This window comes from Bombus flavifrons, chromosome 7 (genome assembly GCF_040668555.2).
Source record: "Bombus flavifrons isolate JBK064 chromosome 7, iyBomFlav1_principal, whole genome shotgun sequence".
In the NCBI taxonomy this organism is placed as follows: Eukaryota; Metazoa; Arthropoda; class Insecta; order Hymenoptera; family Apidae; genus Bombus; species Bombus flavifrons.
This window is the reverse complement of record NC_138448.1, coordinates 14,898,670-14,923,098: the sequence shown is the minus strand read 5'-3', so window position 1 is coordinate 14,923,098 and position 24,429 is coordinate 14,898,670. Positions and strand designations below refer to the sequence as shown.

The 24,429-nt window shown below is 38.3% G+C and overlaps 1 protein-coding gene across 5 annotated transcripts in view; it reads left to right on the top strand.

Annotated features, from left to right (window-relative positions):
* Positions 1-24,429, top strand: part of mamo (zinc finger protein 628-like) — a 100,798-nt gene that overhangs the window by 37,246 nt on the left and 39,123 nt on the right. For 4 of the 5 annotated variants that reach the window (XM_069117346.1, XM_069117344.1, XM_069117347.1 and 1 more), the window contains one exon: positions 1,822-1,914. In XM_069117346.1, the coding sequence (XP_068973447.1) occupies positions 1,822-1,914 (93 nt within the window). Of the gene's footprint in view, positions 1-1,821; positions 1,915-5,431; positions 10,463-24,429 lie in introns of those variants that run through there. The other variant, XM_069117348.1, reaches the window with a different exon arrangement.

Below are 24,429 nucleotides of genomic sequence, written 5' to 3'. Positions count from 1 at the left end.
AGATTCGAGCCGAATGTTTAACGTATTTGCCGCGAAAGAAACCAACTGATGGAATATTTACGTTACTATGGACGTATAATATTATTATGATCGGGACGCAGCGAATGTGTTAAAAAGAGAAATGTAAAACGTTAATGGTTTATGAAATATACGGAGACCACAGAGATATTTAATTCGTGTAGATTCTGAAAGTAGCAGATCGCGGAGGAATATTTAATAGTTTATTAAACAACGAGTTATTATATCCTTGTTACTTGCAAATCATTCTTCGTTTAAAATGGAAAATTTTGTGGATAGATTTGAAATTATGAAGTATTTGCAGAAGTTTTTTTTTTTTGACAGTAATACTTGTAATTTTGTACGTCTGATACATTTTTGTATTTTATCGTTGTACGTGTACTCTATTCCATCACTGAAAATGTGTATCATTGCGCAAGAAACAACGCGTGCGAAGTTGTATTTGAAAATATTCGTTGGCAACAAATTTTATAAATAAACGAGATCGGAGCAATCGATTATGTTAACAAGTTTTTAACGTGAAAGCTGCATAACGCTAAGTAGAAGCATTAGACGTTTAATTTCCAGACATTCTACAACGTGTATAGTAGAACCTTCAGTTTCCGGACAAAGCATGGTCGGTCAGATAAAAGAATTTTTATATAACGAGATATTTATCTTTCCTCATAGAGATTATTCTATACATCGAAAGGAATAGTATCGGTGTCGCTAGAATGTGTAATAAGATTATTAATTATCTACGTTTTATTAATTACTTATAGGACTTTCGTCCTTTCTGTTGCTGAACCGTGGTAACCTTTTGACGCGTTAAATTGTATCTGAAACTGTGTAAAACTTCTTTTTCTAGTATCATATACCTTATATAGTATATATAAGTGCTACGGAATGAGAATGCTTTCAACGTAATACATTTTTGCGACTTTTGCGTCACTCTGACCATTTCCCACCTTTTGAAGTATCTTCCGTTTCGTTTCAAAAGTTAGTATCATACGTTGCCTCTTTGATGCTATTACACACTGTGTATTAACACGTCCACCGTCTACATCACGCACATTTACGATATGTATATGATACCGACTTGAACGCTGGATCCAAATTAAAAATCATCGAATTTAGAAGTGGAATTCAGAATTAAAAATTCGACGTTATTTCATACGACAGACACTCGTGAAATTTTAAACCATAAATTTTGTATGAACGTTATTGATTAGCATGTGAAGCAATAAGCAATGAAAATCCAGTAAATAGCGATACGTGTAAAACATTCCGAAGTCAAACAAATTAACTTCTCTTTTCGTAAATTTCGCAATTTTCAATTACCTCCGAGATGCTTAGTATCCAGTATCTCAAGAATCAATGATTTACTTCCATGAAATTATTTCTCGTAAGAAGTAGATGGATAAAAATAATATTTTGCATTTTTTAATTCATACGTTTGATCGATATAGTTTTTGAACGACGTATACGTATACTGCAGGTTCTACTGTACATCGGTCATTACATTTTTAACTTACATGTTATTTCTACCCTGCGTTAAGTAATGTAGCCGAGAGTCACATACAAACACTTTTAACCGCTTGCATTCCAATCGAACAACTTTGTCCCGTTTACATAATATTGTCTATCTGTCTAGAATAATTAATCGAGTTAATCATACTCGGGCTTCTTCGAGAACGTAGTACGATACATAAATGCTAATGATTTGGGGCGCGGTTGGCCCAGGCAAGCCAGTTCATACTTTTCCCAATAGCATCGACAGCTATCCAATTATTACTTTGACGTGAACCCGATGTTCGTTTGCAGTCGTTAAAAAAAGAGATGGACTGGGAAAGGTCGACCGAAGAGCGCAGTGCGAGCAGCGAAATATCCACGGATTACAGACTCCCACCAGATCCGGTGAGTTTCCCTCTTTCTCCGTACTATATATTCCAATTTATTGACTACTTTTTATTCTCGTACTTTCTCTTTACTCTGCATTTATATATCGATTACGGTTATCGCCGGTTGTGTATCGCCGGTCGCGCTCGACTCATCTGCAATCGCATACACACGACGGCATTACCATTGGATTGTGGATGAGCTGATGCGAATCTTTCAAAAAACTAAAAAGAAAGAAAAATATATTAAGATATTAGTAACAAAGTATAAAAGAAAAAATAGAGAAATAGAAACGTCTACAATTTGTTGGATCTCGATGAATCTTGTGTCGTACGAAGATTACGACGAATCGTTCGTTTACGTGCTACTCGTTAACGACACCACTGGTGTTGACAAGAGTCCGTAAGATCGTTCGGGCAATGACGAATTTGTCGTTCGATTAGCTCGAACAACGTTTCAACATGATCCATTTTATCTATCTATCTATTTATATCTATTTTTTGTTTGCCTATCTATCCACCGCCGATAGATAGACAGACATACATTATATTTCGAGTTCACTTGCATGTGGGTCTATTGCATGCGTGCCCAAGTGCTTTGCTGTTTGCTGCTCTCCCCGCTAATTTTGAAAGTGATCGTGTCATTAACAGAGTCGCTAGTCGTCCTGACCGAGAGTAGAGTGTGATCGGAGATGTTCGATAACGAAAAAAAAAAAAAAAAGAAAAAAAAGAATACGATACAAAGAAAAAACCGTTCATTCCCCCCTTTGAAGTACGATGGGACTTTTGTATTTGTGTTAGTGATTTCCAAGGATGCATCACGTGACAGTGTTAACGGTTCATTGACCAGAGCGCAAAGTTCGATCCTGATCGAGCTCGAATTCGATCGACGTTCACGAGAAGAACAGTTCAGAAGTACACACGTACATCCTTCGTTGACTTGAGATTCGAGGTTTACGTTACGATACACCCGACTTTACGCATATACGATATCTCGTGTTCCCTTTTTTGAGAATCTTGCATAGACGTGATAGGACGTTTAAAGTAAGAAAGAAAAAAAGAAAAAAGAAAAGAAAAGAACAGACTCACTAAAGAGACAAGCGTAATGACAAATTGGACCTAGCCGCTTGCCGATCGTTCTAGCTTAAGTGCCCCGTAAGAAAGATCTTCGTCGAGACGCGCTGCGCAGAAGGAGATCAATCGTGCATGCTCGTCTATCTTTGACGAACGTATTATCTTCTTTTCCAAACTAATTCACTTCTCCATGCTCCGTGCATACGTCCTGTCTTCTGTCTGTCTTTCTCTTTCATTCCTCTGTTTCTCTCGCTCCTCTCGTTCTTTTCTAACTAATCCATTTACGCGATTGTCCAACCTCTCTCTTTTCGCTATTTTCGTGCGTCTGTCGATTCCTTAGCGCGCTGTTTTTCCATCGATCTTCTTGTATCTCTACGTCTTCTTGCTCTAACTTTTCCTGCCTCTTCTCTGTTCTCGTGAAAACGGAAAAAGAAAGTCGAGTAATAACCCATATGATCCTTTGGAAACCGTGAAACCTGCCCCCATCCCGATGGTCCTTGGAATCGTGAATCCTGCCTTCCAATTGGATTTCCACGGTTCGACGGGCTGAAACGAATCACGTTGATAAAATCGTGATCCGTGACGGTACCTTCGGACGTTTCTTTCTTCCTCTGGAAATCGAAGGAAAACCGGCGCGTAACACGTACTACGTTCTTCCTGTTCGTCCCATCCTGCCAGCCTGTCTTGCTAGCTCACTGTCAAGAAGTTGACCTTCGTTTTTGGCCATGGTTGTTTTTTACTACATTTTTATATATATATATATATATGTATATACATATATATACACGACATATATATTACGCAATACATATATATCGTTACATACATGTACTGATATTATGTGCAAGTTACATATATATATTCTCACGTTCGATATACATATATATGTATACATATATATATCTATCGTTTATACATATACAAATTATATTGACATTCATTATATTACCATTTGTTACTTTGTAATATTTGTATTTCGATTTGTCGTTTTTTTGGATTGAGTGCAATGCCTTTTGCTGCGGCGAGCCCTTTTTACGCCGCAGTGGACATCTTGGTCCCGGTTACTACCAATGATCGTGTATAAGCAAAAAGATTTTTGGAAAATATAAAGATAAAAAGAGATACGCAAAAAGAAAATGAAAAAAAAAAGAACAGAAAAATCGGAGGAGGGACGAGGGGTGACGGGTGGGCTGTTGTTGTTCTTGAGCGAGGCTGTGGGGGTTGCCAGTTGGCCCGTACATGTGTCGCCCACTATCCCAGATACGACACATATACGCGTCTATACATATATAGGCACGTATAAGAATCCCCATATACGTGTGTATATATAAAACACGTTCCTTATACGTTGTTTTTACACACACAAATCAGACAGTTTCCTTATGTCATTATACATATGATATCTCTGGGGTGCGCGTCGTGCCAAACAAAAATGAGCGTCAACTTCTTGTGCTACCGTCTTACATGCCGTCGAGAGTTATCATTTTCTCGTCAGGCCTTCAGGGACTTCTTTTTTTCCACCGAAAAGAAAAACGAGAGGGGTTGATGATCATGATGATACAGAGGAGGAAGGAAAGACAGAGGAGAACCTCGCGTACACGCGTAACATCCGGTCATGCCAAAAACGCGCTTCTTACAAAGTAGTGGTCTCGCGAAGACAAGCCTTGCCTGTTCTTTCTTTATTTATTTTTTTTTCTCTACTACATTTTTTTTTTTTCTATATCTTAACCAACGGTCTAGTGGCGATAGAGAGAATACAGTCAAGCAGAAATAGTTAAAAGTTGAGAGAGCAAAGAGAACACGCAAGAGGCAACGGGAAAAAAACGGAGAGAATGTGTGTGAGAGAGAGAGAGAGGAAGAAAGAGAAAGAGAGAGAGAGAGGGAGAGAAAGAGCGTGGAAAAAAGAGAAAAAATAGAAAGTGAGACACGAGTTTTTTCGAACGTGCGCCGATTGAAGCCCGGCGAGTCGCGGCTCGTACATACATATATGTATATATACGATATATGTGTATCTGTGTACGCTGTGAGTCGAGTAGCGTCGAAACGAGCGATTTGTCGCGGCGAAGTAGCGGGAACGTGCATATAGCGTCCACGTATCATAAGTGACGGAGGGAAAGAGAAAGACGGAACGAGATATCTGTTCTCTGCTTGAAACGATCACTTCAAAGTAAAAAGAGGAAATGAAAACGGGAACTTTTTTTGCAAACAAAATAGATGAATAGATAAATAGATAGGTAGATGTATAGATGATTAAATAGATTAAAAAAAAAAAAAAAGAAAAGAAAGAAAAAAGGGAAAAGAGTAAGAGAGTGAGAGTGAAAGAGTGGGGGAGAGCAAGAGCGTAAGCGTAAGCGAAAGCGAAAGCGAAAGCGGAGAGCGAGAAGCATTATTACTCTGTGGGGGTGTTACGGACGAGCTAAAGGGAAGACAAGAAGTTGATGTTCTTGTTTGTTTGGTTGCAGGAGTTGATGGGTGTGGATGAGCGGATGTTTGCGTGCATGTACTGCGGTGCCTCGTTCCTCCACCAGAGCAAGCTGGCGCGGCACATCCTCTCGCACAGCCTCGAGTCGCTCAAGTACCGTGAGCAGGCGGCCCACCTGCAGCTGCAGGCTCAGCTGGGTCTCGAACCCGGTATGCACCTGCCGCCAGAGGCCCACTACCCCACCGCAGGTACGATCGAGCCGATGGATCTCGAGCTCGCGGCCCACTCGGACCCGACCTCCGGCGTCGTCCTCTGCAAGTTCTGCGGCAAGTCGTTCCCGGACGTTGGCTCTCTGATAGCCCACCTACCGGCGCATACAGGTGACAGGCCCTTCAAGTGCGAGTTCTGTGGCAAGGCCTTCAAGTTACGCCACCACATGAAGGACCATTGTCGCGTGCACACCGGAGAACGTCCGTTCCGGTGTACGCTGTGCGGCAAGACCTTCTCGAGGTCGACGATACTGAAGGCCCACGAAAAGACACATTATCCGAAGTATGTGCGCAAGTTCCTGTCCCCGAGCCCCGTGGATCCCTCCGAGGAAGAGGCCCCGCCGCCGCCACCGCCGCATCATTGAGTTCGCCTTAGACCGTGCAACAACAGCCACGTTCACCACCGCCGGAGGAAGAATCGCCGATCGATACACCTTCTTCTTCTCCTTCTTCGTTTCCGTTTCCCTGCGTCCTTGTACCGCTTGGACGGGATCAACGCCGTTATAGTTTCATCGATCGCCACCACCGCGATGGAGGAGGATTCTCTCGATAAGAGGCGAATGATCGCGCATCCGACGATTTACCGGAGAATCGACGTCGTTGCCCGCGTGACGCCGGGAATGATGATGATGATGATGATAATGATGATGATGATGATGATGATGATGCGGTTCGACGAGGGAAAGGGGAACACGGACACGAGCAGTTTTACTACTAGTGGTGCCTCATTCTCATTCGCTCGTTGTTTCTCGTATTTCTTTCGTTATTTATCCCCGCTACTATTATTATTATTATTATTCCTACTACTCCTACTACTCCTACTACTCCTACTACTCCTACTACTCCTACTATTACTACTACTACTACTACTATTACTACTACTCCCACTTACTACTACTACTACTCCTACCGCTACTACTATTACTACTACTACTACTACTGCTACTACTACTACTACTATTACTACTACTACTACCACTACTACTACTACTACTACTATTACTACTATTACTGTTTCTTCTCCTGGTAGTCGTCTGTCATCGTGTCCTTCTCTCGGCACACCAGGTTCCGTCGTTCAGCCTCCTGCTCGTCGTGTTAAACAGCCGAGAAACGTTCGTGCGCCTCCTCCGTTGCTGTGTCACAGGGCGCTCGTCTCCTCGAGTAGTTCCCGTGATCGCTTCTCCCTGTTATCGTTCCTGGTCTCTCCTGTCTTTTCGTTCGTATCCACGGAGGGTGTACACCTCGCGTTCATCGATCCCCACTGAGCGACGAGGCAAAAAGCCGGCGGTGTTTCTAGTTAGTCCTGTGATTTTGGTTAGGATGGTTGGTAAACGCGTGTTCAGAGGGAGGGACACGTTAAAACGAGCTCCCTCGTTTAATCAGTGCTTTAAGACGAAACGTTTAGCTTATATATATATATATCGATAAATTATTGAAGGTATATATATATATGTGAGTGAGAGGAAGAGCGAGAGAAAGTGAGAAAGGAAAGCAGAGTGAGAGGGTGGGAGAGAAAGGGGACAAAGAAGAGAAAAAGAAGATGAATATGAAGAGGATGATGAAGATAGAAGATCGGGTTTTTAAATCGAGATAAATTACGCGAGATACAATTAACGGACAGTGTAAGAGAGGTCGAGTGAGAGGGAGGGAGAGAGAGAGAGAAAGAAAGAAAGAAAGAAAGAAAGAAAGAAAGAAAGATAGGAAGAAAGATAGAAAGAAAGGAAGAAAGAAAGAAAGGAAGGAAGAAAGGAAGGAAGGAAAGGAAGAGGACGAATGGATAAGAAAAAAAAAATTTGAGCCGCCACGGTTGGTGCTTTTAAGAGATTTTCATAAAATGCTGTGAATATTATATTGATTACGATTAACTATAAACTATTGTAATAATGTAATAACGTTGTACGATGTACGATGTGACCGTTGTTGATACGATTGAGAATATTTTATACAGTTGACAAGGGGAAGGGTGTTGGGATTCGCGCGCCGACGATTACGATTATGACACAGAGAAAGGGCTACAGGGGGTCTGGGGAGGGGGGTTGGGTTAGGACTGACGATGGGGAAGGGATGTACGGGGTTAAGGGAGGGTAGAGAAACGTCCACACATGGCGAAATTCGATTCAGTTTGCGTTCGTGGACGTTCGCGGTTCAAACACGACGACGTACTAAAGCGAAGAAAACAAAATTTTAAGCGCGGCGCGGGGCTGCTAATTAAGTCGCGTTACGAGTGCGCCGGCGTCGATAACGGCTTTTCGAAACTGTTTTTTGCCTCTTTGTCCGTCGCGTGTTTATTTCGTTCTTCTTGTTATTCGTACGCAACGTTCATCTTGCCATCGTTGGCTGAATTTTGCGGTCTCGTTTATTCGAAGCTCGTCGAGAAAAATTATCCAATGTACGTACAACGTACCTTTGATTCTCAGATTCTTCGTTCTTTTATCCGTAAACGCTTTCAGTATATTGGAGAGTTTTCTTAAGTTAATTCACAGGTTGTCATTTAGGCAGCGGATTTAAGTACGAAAGAAATATTATCTCGAAATCTTCGTCTAAGCAAGATTTAAAATCATAGTATCTCGTATGTCTTATCAGGTATAACGGAAGCGTTTGTAAAACACTTTCAGAATATTCGAAAGTTTTCTCGGACTAATTCCCGCGGAATATCATTTAGGCAGCAGAAAGGTATCGATGAAATATTATTGTAAAACGTCTGTCTAAGCAGAACTTGAAACCGTACGATCTCGTGCATTTCATCGGATTTAACAGAGCTATATAGTTAATTACATCGCGTTAACGAGAGATTATCGAATATCATTCGCGAACGTCTGTCTCGGGAAATGTCCCCGGAGCTGCTTCGATGCAGTCGTACATATATACGCGTGTTCACGATTACTCGCGAGCTCTTACCCAATTCCTATCACGCATCGACATAAACACGATATCGAGAGCGCGCGTCGGGCACGCCAAACGCATCGGAGACAGCCAAGTCGGCGCGTGTATCTAACGACGGTGTGTTAGGCCAGCGAACCAGTGCAATATCTAACTCATGACATGACGCAATTCTATCAAATCTTCTAGCCTAATTTCTCGTTTCTACGTTTCCTATAACCGTGGTATTTGCCCGTATTCGCAGCTGACTTTTTGCTCCTCCTTGTTTATTTATTTCCGTTGTGTACGAGCTTGCGTAATAAGCCAAGAAGCGGTAGCCAGTCAAAGTCGATCGATCGATCGATCGATTTTCGCCTGATTTATACGCCAACTTTAGAAATCTACCTGACGGATGGAAACGAAGGAAACGAATTATTTATAAAGGAAAGACGAGTCGTGGTTGTATTTTACGTAGTTCGTGATTCTCCTTCCGAGTAGAAGATAGTGCAATAAGAAGAAAAAAATATGTGAAGGGAAGACGAGATGATTTTTTGAAACACGGAAGAAACGTTTCGGTTGATTCGCGCAGCGTTTCTGTCCAGTTCCATCGGCGTACGAAATTTTCACCTTCCTTTAAACGATTCGCGAAGAAACGGAAACGGAAGGCAGAACGTGACTTTAACGTACAGAGAAAACATACCTGTTCGAGAAAACACGACGTTATCCTGTAAGCAGGATGTGTGCCGTGTATTCGTGGATCGACGTGGCGGAGATTCCATCGAGGTATGAGAAGCAGAGACATTTAATTACGTAGCTCTTTGAATTTTCTTTTTCTCTTATTTTCGATTTAACGCCTTCTTTGTACTTCTTACTTGTTTGTAGCCGCTAATATCTTTCTTTACAGTGAATATATGGACAGTGAAATCTCCATAACGTATCGTATAAATTGCAAATTCTATTCTCATTTGAAATTTTAGTACCTACCGTTTAGTAATCGCCATTCATTATATACAATATATATATAATATATACATTTTACCATTTGATTTGTCCCAAATATTAGTTTTTTAATACCGATGATATTCAATAGCGTCCTCGTGTGTCTGCTATTTCAAATACAAATGGAAAACTAAATTGCCAAAGTTAATATACATGCAGAAATTATACGATCTAAGAACAGGTTTGCAACACGAGAACAATGAATATTTATGAATGTTTAAACGGTAGAATCTAAATGAAATAGTAATCGGAAAACTGCGTAATTTGCGACAAAATTAGCTGCGTTCTAGGAATTTATTAGGTTTCTGTGGGGAAAAAACTAATTGTATCGAATAATCGTATCAAAAATTCAGAGAAAATTCTGCTTTTATATAATTTCAATAACGCGATTGTTTTGATGGTGGGAATATTGTACGATTACTATCATGCATATATTCCATATGAAGACCACAGGTAAAAGACACGATAGATCATATTTATGATCGTTCGTAGAAGGGCAATTTTATAAATTGAATTAAAGATTATATATGTGTTTTTGTTACACGTGTTTCTGCAGCTAAACGCGTATTTTACCAACCTCTTCGTATCTATAAAAATATTGCCTGTCAAGATATGGAAACACTATTTGCCTTAACATTTATACGAGTAGTATAAGTTTTGTGTGAAATTCTCAATTCATTAGTCGGCTGCACGATTAATATTCGCCATCTCCAAAAACGAAGATCTTATTTTCATGAATTTACTTGTTACGGGAAAACGATATAAACAATCTCGAATTTCAAGGTAAATTTAAAAAAGTAAAGTTGACAATTTTTCTTCTCCGTTTGCTCGATAAAATTTTTCGAGCTAACAAGTTCTTTTCGCTTGTAGATATTTTATCGTTCTCGTGTATTAAAATATCCCTTTGTAATCATAAAATGACATTAATATAGAAAATCGCTATACTTATATATTTCACGAGCTTACGACGCTCCTTTGTTCGTCCTTCGTTCGAACGGCGTTGATTTGAAAATATCGCGCTCGCTATACCAACGCCATATCGAATCGCTGATTCGCAGCAGAAACGTCCTGCACAGGATAACCCGAGACGCCTTTTCACGGTGCATCTCATAAACGATGACCTTTCTCCACGATTTGACAATTTTCTGCTTCCAAAAAATCGTCGTAAATTCGTTTGTTCCACGCTTACACGCGTTAGTTCATTGTTTCCGTTCGTACAAAACGTATGAAGCAAGCGTTGCATTGCGGTCAGCGCGATGCACGATGACCTCGCGTTTCTCACGAGCGTTCGGGTGATACGAGAACCAGTATTTGAGCTGCTTATTTTTGTTTTCCTATTAGTTTAGATAAGGTAATTAGCGGGTGTTGGAGTGTAACGAGCGATGGCGATGTAGCTTTGGTAAATTATTGATCTAGATTTGAAGGGTCTGCAGTAACAAGGAGGTAGCATCGCTTTTCCAGTAACTCGAATAAATCAACAAAGATCAATGAAAATCGCATCGATTTTCGTAATTTACTGTAAATTAATAGACGATTAATATTCGTTATTATATTCATTATTTATATTCATTATTTTGTACACTTTTCTTTCTTTCTAATAAATACAAGTTAAATGTTAGGAGTTGCCTCCTCGCTGCAGTGAACTCTTTACGTAGTAAATTAAGAATTCGAGGTAACGAGTCAACATCGTTAAAATTATACGTACAAAGCTGGAATCGTCAATTTCCTTTCCTTGGTATCCGAAAAAAGAAATACACGTGTACACACGATAACAGAAATATACGGAAGTATCTATAATGCACGTTACGCTATCTGACATTCTTACGCTCAATTTGAAGTTACGAGGTGATTCTTTATCGGGCCAATTATACGTACTCTGCCGAATAATTAGAAACACTAAGAAGCTAAGAACAATCAGAAATTGGCAAATATTATTTCGTTTGTTTGTTAATAGGAAACTTTCAAAATTGAAGAAAATATTATCTAAATTGTAAATGGAGACAAATTTGCCTATTACCAAACAATCTTACAATTAGTAACCTTCTACTTCAAACTTCCTATTTTAAACCAATTCCTCGAAGAATTTATTTTTGTCGCGTTACGCTCTTCTACGAAACCGACGATAATTTCCACGATTCTTTTTCCATGCTTTCTTCCCTGCTTTGTAACAATGTACGTAATCGTTTAATCGTTCGAATCGCGTGACTCATCCCACGCGTAACTTGCCAGTTGCGCTCTCGATTCTAGATGGAAGAAAAAACGATTCTAGGAATCTTGAGAAGGGGTGGAGGCGCGGCAGGGGTTTCATCGAAACGTTCGTTTCGATCGTTCGACATTTGGAACGCAATTGCGGTCGATGCAGTCGTGCAGGACGAACTCCGTTTTTTTCCTCGGACGCATTGTATATTTAGTAGCCGGCTACTTTCCACCACCGTCCTCCTGCTCCTCGCAAGAGACCCTCGCGAATGGAGTCCCTGGTAATCGATCGATCCGTGAAATATTCATAGTGTTCCGTGTGCGGAGGCCCGTGGTACTGCAACGAAGGACTCGACCACGGGACCTCTGGTCGCTATCGATTAATCGAAAGGCTCGCCGTGCACGATTTCGGTGTCGTCACAGACGAAACGTGAATATTAATCCCGTCACCAGACCTCGGTTCGTCCCCGTTGCGGTTACGACGAGGGATCAAAAGTTAATGCGTTTCATTTCGAATCCTCTCGAATCCTTTCCTCGCGTTTAATTCTACTCCCGGCTCTCTTGTTATTTTTCTTTCCCTTTTCTCCATTTGGTTTCCTGGCTGGCCGCCAGATCTGATTCCAGAAGGGATTAGGGAGTTTCAAGCTTGTAAACTGGAAACGATTCGCTTCCACTTTTTGCAACACTTTGACGCGAGTCTTTCTTCGCTTTCTTTTTTTTTTTTTGTTGTTGTTGTTCCCTGCTCCCTTTTATTTTTCTTTTTTTTTTTTTCTTTTACTCTTTTAATTTGCGTTTCTATTCCGGCTACGTTTTTAATCGAAGTATCGACGTTTGTTCGATGATTGACAGCCGCGTAAAAAGCTCGGTACGTCGATCATGGAGCTTTACCGGCGAGTGTACGCGAGCTGGTTGTCGTCTTTGCATCCAGTTTGACGAAGTCCGCGTCCGAACGCTTCCCACATATGCCGCTGTTTTTGTTTGGAAATTTTATTGCATTGGAGAAACCAATTCTGGTTCCTCGCGTTGGTACTCTAGAAATACTTGGTTCGATAGAGAGTAATTAAAATATGAAATTATCATTGATTTCTTCACATTCGTTTCTTCAGCGACATCATAATTTCTGTGAATATCTTGCTGAAATTTTTCATGAATATCGAATTTTTCAAAATGAAGTTATAATATCGATCGTTTGTAGTTTGATCAGCTTTTTACGCGCTTTATTTCTATACTTGAAAATCAATAACACGAATTTCGAATGCTTTTTCAAATATTAGCCACTTGACGATATTTTGATTACATTTCCATGGAATTCATTTCCAGTTTTACTCATTCTTCTGAATTTAAATTGGTGCAATTATTGTCTTTTGTATTATGAAATTAAATTCTCGGAACTTCTTGCTCGAAACATACACATACAAGCTTTCACATAAATAACTAGAAGGAGAGAGTTAAATGTTATCGCTTTGCAATTTATATTCAATTACAACATGAAAAATGATATTTCTTTTTCAAATGTGATTTTCACTCGCATTATCGATACTTGCTAAAGGATAATCTATTGTTATCTCTGCGAATCATTCCAAATAGAGTTTCGTAAACACTTTTCCCCTGCGTGAAACTCGCGAATTTCTACGTTAACGATCGCAATTGATTCAACCTGTTCGTTTCGTTAAAATTTATGAAATCCTTACACGTTCGGGTAATATAGGGGAATTACGTATTTATCGGGCTAAATACCCTTCGAGGAATAAATTTCGCGTAATTTAACAAACGACGAATAAATACACGATCACCAAGAAATTATGAACCATTAAAACGCGGCTTGTTGTCGGTAGCATTCCGACCTATTTGCAATTTCGCCAATGCTACTACAATTGGTACAGTACTTGGTACTTTTTCACAAGCAATCAGCATTTCGTTCCATTTTACTTTGCCACTCGGTATGCATTTGTTTTCATACGAGCGAAAAAGTAGGCAAAGAATTTCATTCCAAGCATTTTAAAAGGACTAATCAAACAGTAAGATTCTTTCGTATTTATGACGCTTGTTATTACGAATATTAGTCGAGCGAGAAAAGGAGGAATTTCAGTGGATCTGAACAATTAAAAGGGAATAATCGAGAAATAGAAAACTTGAAAAGAGTATATATTTGATTTGTTATTTTTATACGAACGTCATATTCGGAGATGATTTGCATTATGATTCGTTTCAGTTGATCTAGCGGTCATTCTATTTAAAAATATTATCTTACTTTTTTATTCACATAGATAAACAAATTTTACGCATTGCATTAAAAGTACTAATATCAAAAATTGAAAAAATCTCTTGGACATTGAATCGTACGTGAAATTTCGACTAATAAAAGGAATCGGTGTTGGTCGAGTTAAAATAAAATTCTCTATAATCGGATTAGTTTGGTATTATTAATTAACTTATGGCAATTGTACTAATACATTCCCGATAAGAATGGAACGTGTCTTACCTATCGTTTAATAAAGAATCGTGTTAGCAATGTTCGTTAGGTTGCAGAAATTGACAAAATTGCCGATGTTTTGATCTTGTCGATTCACAGAAATTTCCTAATAAATAATTTTCAGAGATAAACGCAAAAATCATATATGCTCATTCGTGTCCAAATTGATAAGCTTTTTTTTTTTTAGTAAAACGACATTCTCGATTTTTACTGTTCCCATTTTTCTCCCGATAGTTTGAATAATTATATGCGTAAAATGACGTGACATATCTGAAAATAATAAGCGTAGGAAGAAATTATTATTTATTTTTCATTTTAAATGCTAATTTTAAATATTAATTTTTCAAAATAGAACGATTTTTCTCTTAATGAAAAACAATTGACAAATACCTATCTATTATCCCAAACAATGAAAAGCAAAATACACGAATGAATATCTATCGATTCGATAAAAGTCTCGATACCAAGAGGTAGTTGTAATGCAGAACGCAGCGAAGCTTAGATAAATTGTGTGAAATCTAAACATACACACGCGTCGCGGTACAATTTTTCATCCGATCGAGCCAGAATCTTTATCAATCTTTATAATTTGCCACGACTTATGCAACCAATAAGTTTATCGAATACAACTTGGACCGTTTCACGCACGGATCCACCATGTTCGATAAGAAAATTCACGCGAGATTTCGAGCAATCGCGCCAAAGAAACGTATCAGAGAGAAAGAAAGAAGAGTAATTTCTCGACTAAAAAATAAATAGAATTTTTCAGGCTCGTTATTCTTAAAAAAGTCACCGTGGGACAAGCGTTTTAGCAAATTTAGGTAGCTCTCTTTTTCGTATTTGCGTTGTCACGTAAGTTTCCGCGCGATGGCATCGAACGTTCGCTCTCACCTCGCATTTTCCGCGAATCCTGATCGTCCCTGATAAGCCAGATCGACGTTTAAACCGCGCGTGATTCTGCGTTTAATCGAGCTTTAATTTTCAGTGATGCACCCGGCTCGTCCCAAACCCTACGACCAATCGAATTCGATCGACTCGACACAAAACGCTCGATCAATTTATAACGAGCATCGATTAACCGTCAGAGACAATTCCTGGAAACATTTGTCGAACAGGGAACACGTAGACCGTCGAAGGATATCTTTGATAACTTGCGAAATAACGTGCAGATTGTTCCAAGTACTTTGCTTCTCGGCGACAAAGCTATCGAGTTTTCTCTTTGTCGCGACAGTGCGAATTATTATACAAGATGTCTTGCAGAGTGTAGTACTATTAAGTAGACTGTGCTTTATTTTATTTTTAAAAAATAGCCAAAAAGTTTTTTCTTTGGTAAAAGAAACAATTACATAAGAAACGATTACAAAGAAACGCTTACAGTTTTCCATTAGCTCGAACAGAACATTAAAACAGCATTCTCTCATTCCTGAATTTAAAGACATACGGATAAACGTATTTATGGATCGAAATAGTAACTTTTCGCGTGAAAACAATAACACAATTGGGTAAAACTATCCAAGTGATATTTCTAGCGTTAAATCTAAGCCTTCGTTTTGGTATTTTCTATCTACATTTCCTATTTGGATTGTGCTTCCTTAGATGACAAGGGATGTCTAATTCCAAGTCATTATTCAGAAGTAAAATCGATTTTTTCAAAGAACCGTGATTCATTTAAACGAACTTTCTTCGTTTTACGCTCACGTTTCAGTAAAGAATCGTACAAAAATCTTACAAGACACTTTGTATATTAATTCTGTATTGCTTCATTACGATCTCTTCGTTCGTTCCAACGATCAAGTATTTTTCCATCGATAATAGGCTTCTCGTTCCTTATTTCAAAAATGTTTCTGTAAAAATCGTAGTTCAGAAAATCGAACAACAATTTCAAGAAGCTTCCTTCTTCTTCGTGATACGCAGTAACTAACGCAAACTCCAATTTTAACAGTAACAAAGAAAGAAGCTTCGATCAAACAGAAGCTCGAACAAACAAGCCAGAAGTTAAACAGCTACGACGAACTCGATTCTGTAATAATAAAGAAAAAAAGAAAAAAATTCCCCAAAAGATCAGTCAATGAGTTTCTCGATATCGAAGAAAAATTCGACAAACGTCGAACGAGAAAAGCCAGAAAACGATCGATATTGCCAACGAAGAACAGAGTCGTTCAATCTTGCGAAACGATCGCGAGCGAAAGAGAATGCGAAAAAGGAAAAAAGAGAGAGAGAGAGAGAGAAATTGGTCTGTACGATGCGAGGCGAACGTTTCGTAGGAGCGGAATTCTTATCCGGTTAGCGGGCGATTGCCACGGAAAAATCGCAATTAACGAGAAGAGCCGGCCGTTACGAGCGTAACCTTGCAATCGTAAAGGTCTAAAAATATAATGAACGCACGGAAAACTGCATAATGCATCGACCCAACTGCGCGCTGCGTTATCGCGCTCGCGAGCCACCGAGCGAGCATGCATGCATGCATGTATGTACAGCGTGCACGTCACGACAGATAAATCGTAAATTGGACAGTGACGCTCAATTTTGCGTGCGAACCGCGTCGCGAATTTTTCCCTCGCTCGCGATACCACTAGGGGTTGTCACGTTGAATGCTGGAAATTACGAATTTTGCAGTCAACACTTGTTAGAGGCTGGCTGACTAATTTCGAGTGTGCGAGTCACACGAATTTGCAATTTGATAAAACAGACGTATGTATTAATGTGGAGTTTTGATCGATATAAGTGGCAAAATGGTAACCTTGTTTTTCGATTTTATTACATTTAATGGTTAATTCGGCGTGATTAGATCGTAGGTGATCTTGGAACGATTTGGATTTGGTTTGGGCTGGGTTTCATTCATTTTTCGGCTATTTAATGTTAATTGAAATTTTATGTCTCAAGTGTATGATATATAGTGGCTACAAAAGAGTATTTGCTCGTATCCTTATTTTCCAGTGAAACTTTCCTTTATCAAGTTTTATATTTGGTACACCAGGTTTCTATATTCTGTTTCATGTAAATTTCATTGTCGTAGTATCCAAATTTTGTAATAATATGAAAATGATACGCTAAGTGATACGAAATTTAGTATACGTGGACTTAATTAATTAGTTTGCAAATGCTGTGATATATACTATGGTTTGCAAATAGTTCTCGTAGTCATTGTATTCTCAGATTAATGACCATTGGCACAGAGCGATTTAAATTATATTTCAGTTGAACCACGTGATTGTAATTTTTACTTAAATTCCATATCTTATATCGTAGATACATTTCATTATCTTTATTATGTAAAACATAGAATATTAATCAATGTATAGAATTATATCTAAAATTATGAAAGATTAAAAGTCAAGCGAATCACCTATGATCTACGATCTAATGATTAATAATCGGGGATTAATGTCTCTTTTAATTAGAAAAAAGTAACTTTCTAAGCTATTATTGACGAAATGTTAAATTCTTAAAAATAGATATCGACTGGAGAAAAATAACGCTACTACCGAATCTCTGTCAGATTTGTGACACTTCGTTCTAGATCGCCCCATTTACACGTGAAAACTTCATTTGAATAATATAACGAGGGGTATTTTTGTTTGAGCAATGAAAGTTCTATTTCCGTTGATTATTATGAGCCATCGTTGACTCACGAGGAAGGAAACGTATTTTCGAAATTGTTCGCGGAAGGTAAATTCGACGACGAAACCATGTGCAAAAATTTGTTCGTTACACAAACGTGGACGATGTGACAGTGAACAAGTTAACTGAATTTTCTACACTTAAAAATCTATATCGACGGTAGCGATAGAAATACTGAAAGACATTAGATGGAAATTTGGAATATTTGTAATTACATACCGATAGATATTTAGTAAATTTTGGTGTTGAACATTTCTGATGATCAAACATGAATGAGTTCGATGAAATTTACTGATATTTGATGGCGTATGTAATGATTTTTGTATTTTGTTTGACCGAAGTTCGTCGAGATTTCCAGAGCATTATTTTTCCGAATAACATTATCGTTTTTTAAATCGATATTCATTCGGAATTCTATTTCAAACATGAATTACCTAGCGAAGCTTAGCTGACTGTAAATTTCCTAGTTATTCTAAAAGCCGTGATTTCTTAAGTCATAGTTCTTTTCAATTGAGCCCATTAAAAAAAAAATGAACTCTTTTTTACGCGTAACTTTCTCAAGAGTCTAATATTATGTAACGAGTACCAAAGAGTTTCCTTCGCCGTCGTTAAAACTTTATTTGTTCCTGTCACTTGTACGAAGTCATTCGTTAAGCGTGGCCATAAATTGTCACGAATGCGTATGCGGTGTAAGAAAATCGTTAGCGTGCAGAAAGAATAATTTGCACTTAAGGAAACGTTATAGTAAAAAGTACAGATAGCAGTTGAGAATTTAGATGAAATTGCCGGTAGGTTTGCACATCTGACCGTGCAACTTTTACGTGGAACAATTGTTGGAATGACGTACGCAAAGTAGGGAAGGGTAATTGTCCTATGCATGCGGAACGCAAAGAAAGGGAGGACATTGTAAGCGCAAGGGGAAACGGATCGCCTGTGATCAAACGTATTTTACGATACCACGGACGTTACATTTTCCCATAAATTTAGATAGCTGTTTCAAAAATTAAAGAGCACAAGTTCTAGAATACAAATTTACTTGCTGTTCGATGTAAAATTCATGACCGTATATTTTCGTTTCTTTTTGCGTGAAACACCCATAAAATCTTCTTTTTCCACATGAAAATTTCATCACACGATATCTCTTTAATTTAAACGTATGATTATTTAGATTTGTATAGCTACTTTTTAGATCTCTTGATAACATAGACACGTTGTTCGTGTATGTACATGTCCTGCTTATAATTTTGTGTAAATTTGGGAGCAGAGATGCGTTGAATATTATCTTTTGGTTACCTCATTGCGGAACGTTCGGTACTCTTGTTCAATGGAATTATGTATTTTTGTCCTGCTATTAATTACTGATTAATTATATCGATATAATTTTAGCAATTGCAAACAGATAAACACGCTGACGAGCATGAACGTAGTTTTGCAAATTAATTCAATAATTTCTACGTCATAAATTGGAAACGGTAATTAGATTGGATATCTGTTATTATTTATTGAATCATTCAGTAAGTAATCGATCAAAACGCCGTTTATATGCATGCATGTTAAAATATCTGATAAACGTGATAAAAACTGCTTGATGGTATTAATAACTGTCGAGTAACTCCATTAACGGTCTCGAGGAAAATTAGCGCGTACGAAACGTATTTTCCAAATAAATCTCTAATCGGAGATAGTTTCTTTGAAATATCGTACATTTGGTCCAAGTAAGTTTTAAACGTTCGAATACTTTTATCCAAACATTAACCAGTTCGTTGTTCCAGATATATAACGATTATCGATTCAACGATCCAACGATTTTTGCAATTAATACAATATAGTTATACGCGTGTAATCGATCATGATCCATCAGATTCGAACTTCAGAAAATCTACATTTCATACTCATTAACCCGATACCAAATCAATTGCAAAGATTCTACATATTAAAAAACAGTCTGTTTGTCGACCAAGAGTACTCAGCCTCTCGAGCGTTATGCATTTCCAACATCCTATCGCGCGAAGAATTATACCTCGTTAATTGCGATTCTCCGAATGAAAGAAAGAAAGATAGCGGAAACTTCCATATGTACTTCTACGCACGCACACATACACACACACACACACACAAACGTCCATGTAAAAAAAAAAAAAAACAGAAACGACCGATCGTTTTCCACGTTTTCCCTAAGAGGGCCACTCTCTCGTTCGTTTATCGCGGCGCGTTTCATTTTCACGCGTTGGTGATTCTCGACGACGCGACGCGACGTATCGTCTCCTCGACTCAATTACCAATTTACGGAGAGCGATCGCGGGCCACGATTCCGGATAATCATCGTGGCCATTGGAGCAGGGACGAGCACGAGGTGAAGCCAGGTGAAAGAGAAGACTAATCTGTTCGGTATCGAAGAGCCGTTAATTGTATCGCGAGGAGAAAACGATCTTTTAATCCGTGTTCGAACCCTGATCGCTGACGCTGAACGATTTCAAGGATCTGGCTGTCGCTAACTGCTGGCGTAATTCGAACGCCATCTTTGTCGTCGTCGACGTCGTCCTATTTACACGCACGCACAGGGCGCCAGTTTTCCCTTGATGGGTGCACGGACACGTTCGAGGTCGCAATTACGCCGCGAAACGCGGAACAACGATCGCCCAGTAAAGTGCAATCGAGAAGAGAATTAATGAACGCCGCGCACCGCTGACGTAGAGTACAATCAATTAGTAAAGTTCCAATTAACGTAGGTTTTAGGTCATCCCGATGGTTGCCGCATGCACCGAATCGACTGATCGCGGCCTCGACTTCCACACTCTCGCCACCATTAAGATCCCATCGCGTGAACAGCTTTCTCAATTTTATCGGACCAAGTCTATCAAAGAATTCGTCCAGAATTTTCCTCTAGATTATTATTTGCTTTGTTTATTCTTCTTTTTTTCTTTTTCTTGCTAATTGATCCATTCGACGTTCTCGTCTCCTCGATCGGAAGACCTTCTGTGTTTGGTTTAGGGAGCGCAATTTCCTGTATTTGGTTCGATAGGTACGAATTTTCGGGGAGCTATTCGTATTTGTCCGTCGCCAGTAGCTAATACGTCGTATCTAGTATCGTTTCATTTTTTCAAAATATCGCGCATGCACTTCGTAAGAGACACACGACTCAAACTTTCAGGAAAAGCGAACAATTGTTTGGAAACTTAGAAACCAATTACTTTCTAAACGCATAATATTGACGCAGGGAACAGACTCTACGAAGTGGTGGACAAATATTATCTCCGTAATCTTTCATTCTTAGCCCTTGAAATTCTACTTGGACGATTTTTACGCTCTTCTAACGTAGAACTGAATTATTTTGAGTTGTAACAACTTTTGAAATACATTTGCGTACGTTGAAATATTTGAAGTTCTTCGTGTATTTTTTTTTTTTTTTTAATGATAGAACTTCGGTTTTCTTCGGTTTCGACGTCGTAGATAGGACATTTAAACTGAAAAAGGGTAGTTGTATTTATTCGAAAAGGTTTAGAGGCTCGACAGTAGGTTTCTAAATATTTTCTTGTTAATTGTCGAGAAGATTCGATGGAAATAATTATACTTAAAATTATAGGCATTGGTTCTATACATTTGAATTAATTAATGATTCGATTTAAGGATAGTGGAAAATAAGCGCGCAAGTATAGAAGCTCTGAGGAACAAACAACGACAGAAAGAATCTTAAAAGTCGTTTTAATCGAGTGAACAGGAAAGAAATAACTACGCAAATTTGAAATCTTTCTCTTCGCTTCGTTCCTAATTTGTTGTTTCTACTATTTGAAAGTGAGAAATTAAAACGAATTATTATAGTACAAAAATTATTTAGATTTACGTAAAACTAGGATGATTTTTTCTAGAGATAATCGTTTTCTTAAACCAAGTATATATAACCTCTAGCAATTTGTTTAGCGTATTTAGAGGTTAATCAGAGAATTTTTTTCTTCGATTACGAATATTTTAGAAGTTAAATCGTTGAAATATCGACAAGGAAGCTTTTCAAGCTCTATAATTTATACTTCAAAAAATGTGCAATATAATTTGATAAATTATTCGAGCAATTTATCGAACGTTGTTAAAAATCTAGACATTTTTACGAGACTCACCCGTCGTCGGTTATAGTTTTCCTTATTTTCCACGTACGTATCTTTATATTTCCCTTCAATAACTATATTATCTACGTTTAATTTTCGTTTGTTTCGTCGAGGGGCATTTATTATTCTGAAAATCGAATATTTCTACTTGTATTTCCTATTACTCTTTTATTTAAACAATAATTTATTATGTTATTATCTGAGCATTTTTGACACGAACGTCCACATTTTCGCCGAGACGCAACGCCACCCCTTTCAACCTCTTTGTCCTCGAGACTCGCGAAACGGAATAGAAGCAACATGCGGTACGAGAAAGAATTCTAACCGCGAACTTCGCGAAGACCATTCGATTTTCGATCTCATCTTCGTCATCGTCGTGAAAACTGCACGTGCCTCGAATTCTATCGTACACCGGTCCCTCTATATGTATATACGATAATAGAAAATGAACGTAAGCGATATAAGTATTTCACCTAGATACTTAGATCCTCTTGTTAATGTTTAGTTTAATAATCGTTCGCCAAAAATACTGAAAAGGTGAAAAAAAGAAAGAAAAAAAAGAAAAAAGAAAGAAAGAAAGAAGAAAGGAAACGCAACTCTGATCGATGCTGTATATTATAGGTTATATCATATCATAGATAGACTATGGATGTTTGTGCAAAACGATATTTTTATAAATACGACGAAAAAAAAAGGTAGGATCTATATAATGTTTCGTTTCGCTTATCGAATATCTTACTTCGAATATTTCATATATTTCTGCGTATTACGTCTTATTTTACTTAAATTTTCTATAAACGCATAAATATCCGTATTCTACTTGCGTATAAGTTATGTTGCATCTTGGGGAACGAATTCTCTAGATAGGCGACGAAGCACGTTGCTTTTATTATTATTATTACGTTTATTTTATTATTACTTTGTTTGATTGTCCTTACATAGAAACCTTGAAGAAGGGTTGATCATTATTTTTGCTAATGGAAGTAAGAAATTTTTCGTTGTGGTTCTTTAAGATGCAAGACTGGACACTTAAAGAAGAGGGGGAAGCTTCGATTCGGCTCCTAAAGATCTTGGAATCCCTTAGCTCTTAGTTCGGCGAAGTAGCTCTCGAGTTTCTGTTTTGAAGTTCCTAAAGACTCGTTCTAACTCAATTGTATATAATATATAGGCGATAGATCGTACTTAATAGCGTAACTAAATGTAAACGTCCTATCGTTTGTAGATAGCGCGTAAGTAAACGTTCGAGATGTCCAAAATCCGACGCGGAGCCTGAAACGTTGCTGTTTAACATTTATCTAGGCGCGTTTCGTTCTTCTTCGTTTTATCTTACTTTAACTCTTCCCCTCGCACATGGCCTTCATCGACGATATTATAAACGTATAATTTTTGACAAATATTCTCACACCTAGCCAATACCTTTGCACCTACATAACGAGTCCTGTTCGTCAATGTACTTAAAATCATCGATATTAAATTTCGAATCTGTCGATGTTTATTTTTGATATTAAAATTCCCTTGCTTTCATCATAATATCGATTAATTGGATTTTAATATTGACGATTGAAAGTTCGTCTTTATAGGATCGAATTGATTTTTGCGCGATTCACTTTTTTCTAGTATTTTTATTGACGTTTTTTTTATTCTTGACGTTGATTTATTCTTGACGTTTGAACATTTTATCAGAACAATGGCAAACGATCTTTTAACTTTTTTTAAATACTTCTTAAGAGCCAACGATCCTCGAAATGGCAAAAATATAAATCATTGAAAAGTTATAAGATCTATTTGCCAAGTTGATCGCTACCGAATCGAACATGTTAAAACATTTTATAGATCTGCAAACAACCTGTGTTTAAAAATTGATCGTGTACTATTCTTTTGTTGTATTTAATATGAAACAACCCTTGGAACGGTGATGAGAACATAAATCATAAAGAAAATGTAACATCTCCCAAGTTAATCATTTCTTAAGAGTAGATCTTCGATGACAGCTTATTCATAATTTTTCAAACTCTCGTTCTACGATCTTTTCTGTAAAATAAAAAGATGTGCGAGGGGGGACACGAACCCTTTCCGTCCACGAACGTTGTGACACATTATTAAGTTAAGTTTACCTCGCGTAACACTGATCAGTACGTTTGGCGAAGATTCTTCACTTGTACTTTCGTAGCGTTTTCTAGCGTAGAAATTGTATTAGGATCGATTTGTAAATAGAAGGTAACGCCGTAGCATATCTCGCCCGTATCTCTTGCCAGGGGGTGTCACGTTGGAATACACACATACACATATCCGATTAGATTTAATTCCTAATTAGAGTTCCTGTTGAAGGCAGCTTACCGTTTGTTAACGGGGTGGACTCTCTATTCTCTATATTCTTTCCCTTTTTTTCTTTTTTTTTGCGAACGCGCGTTAAAACGATCGTAGCCAGCGGAAATCGACTTTGCTGGACGCTTACCAATCGAATCTCGTCCGGTTCGTTTCGTTTCGACTGGTCGGTGATCGTCCTTTTCAATGGATTAAC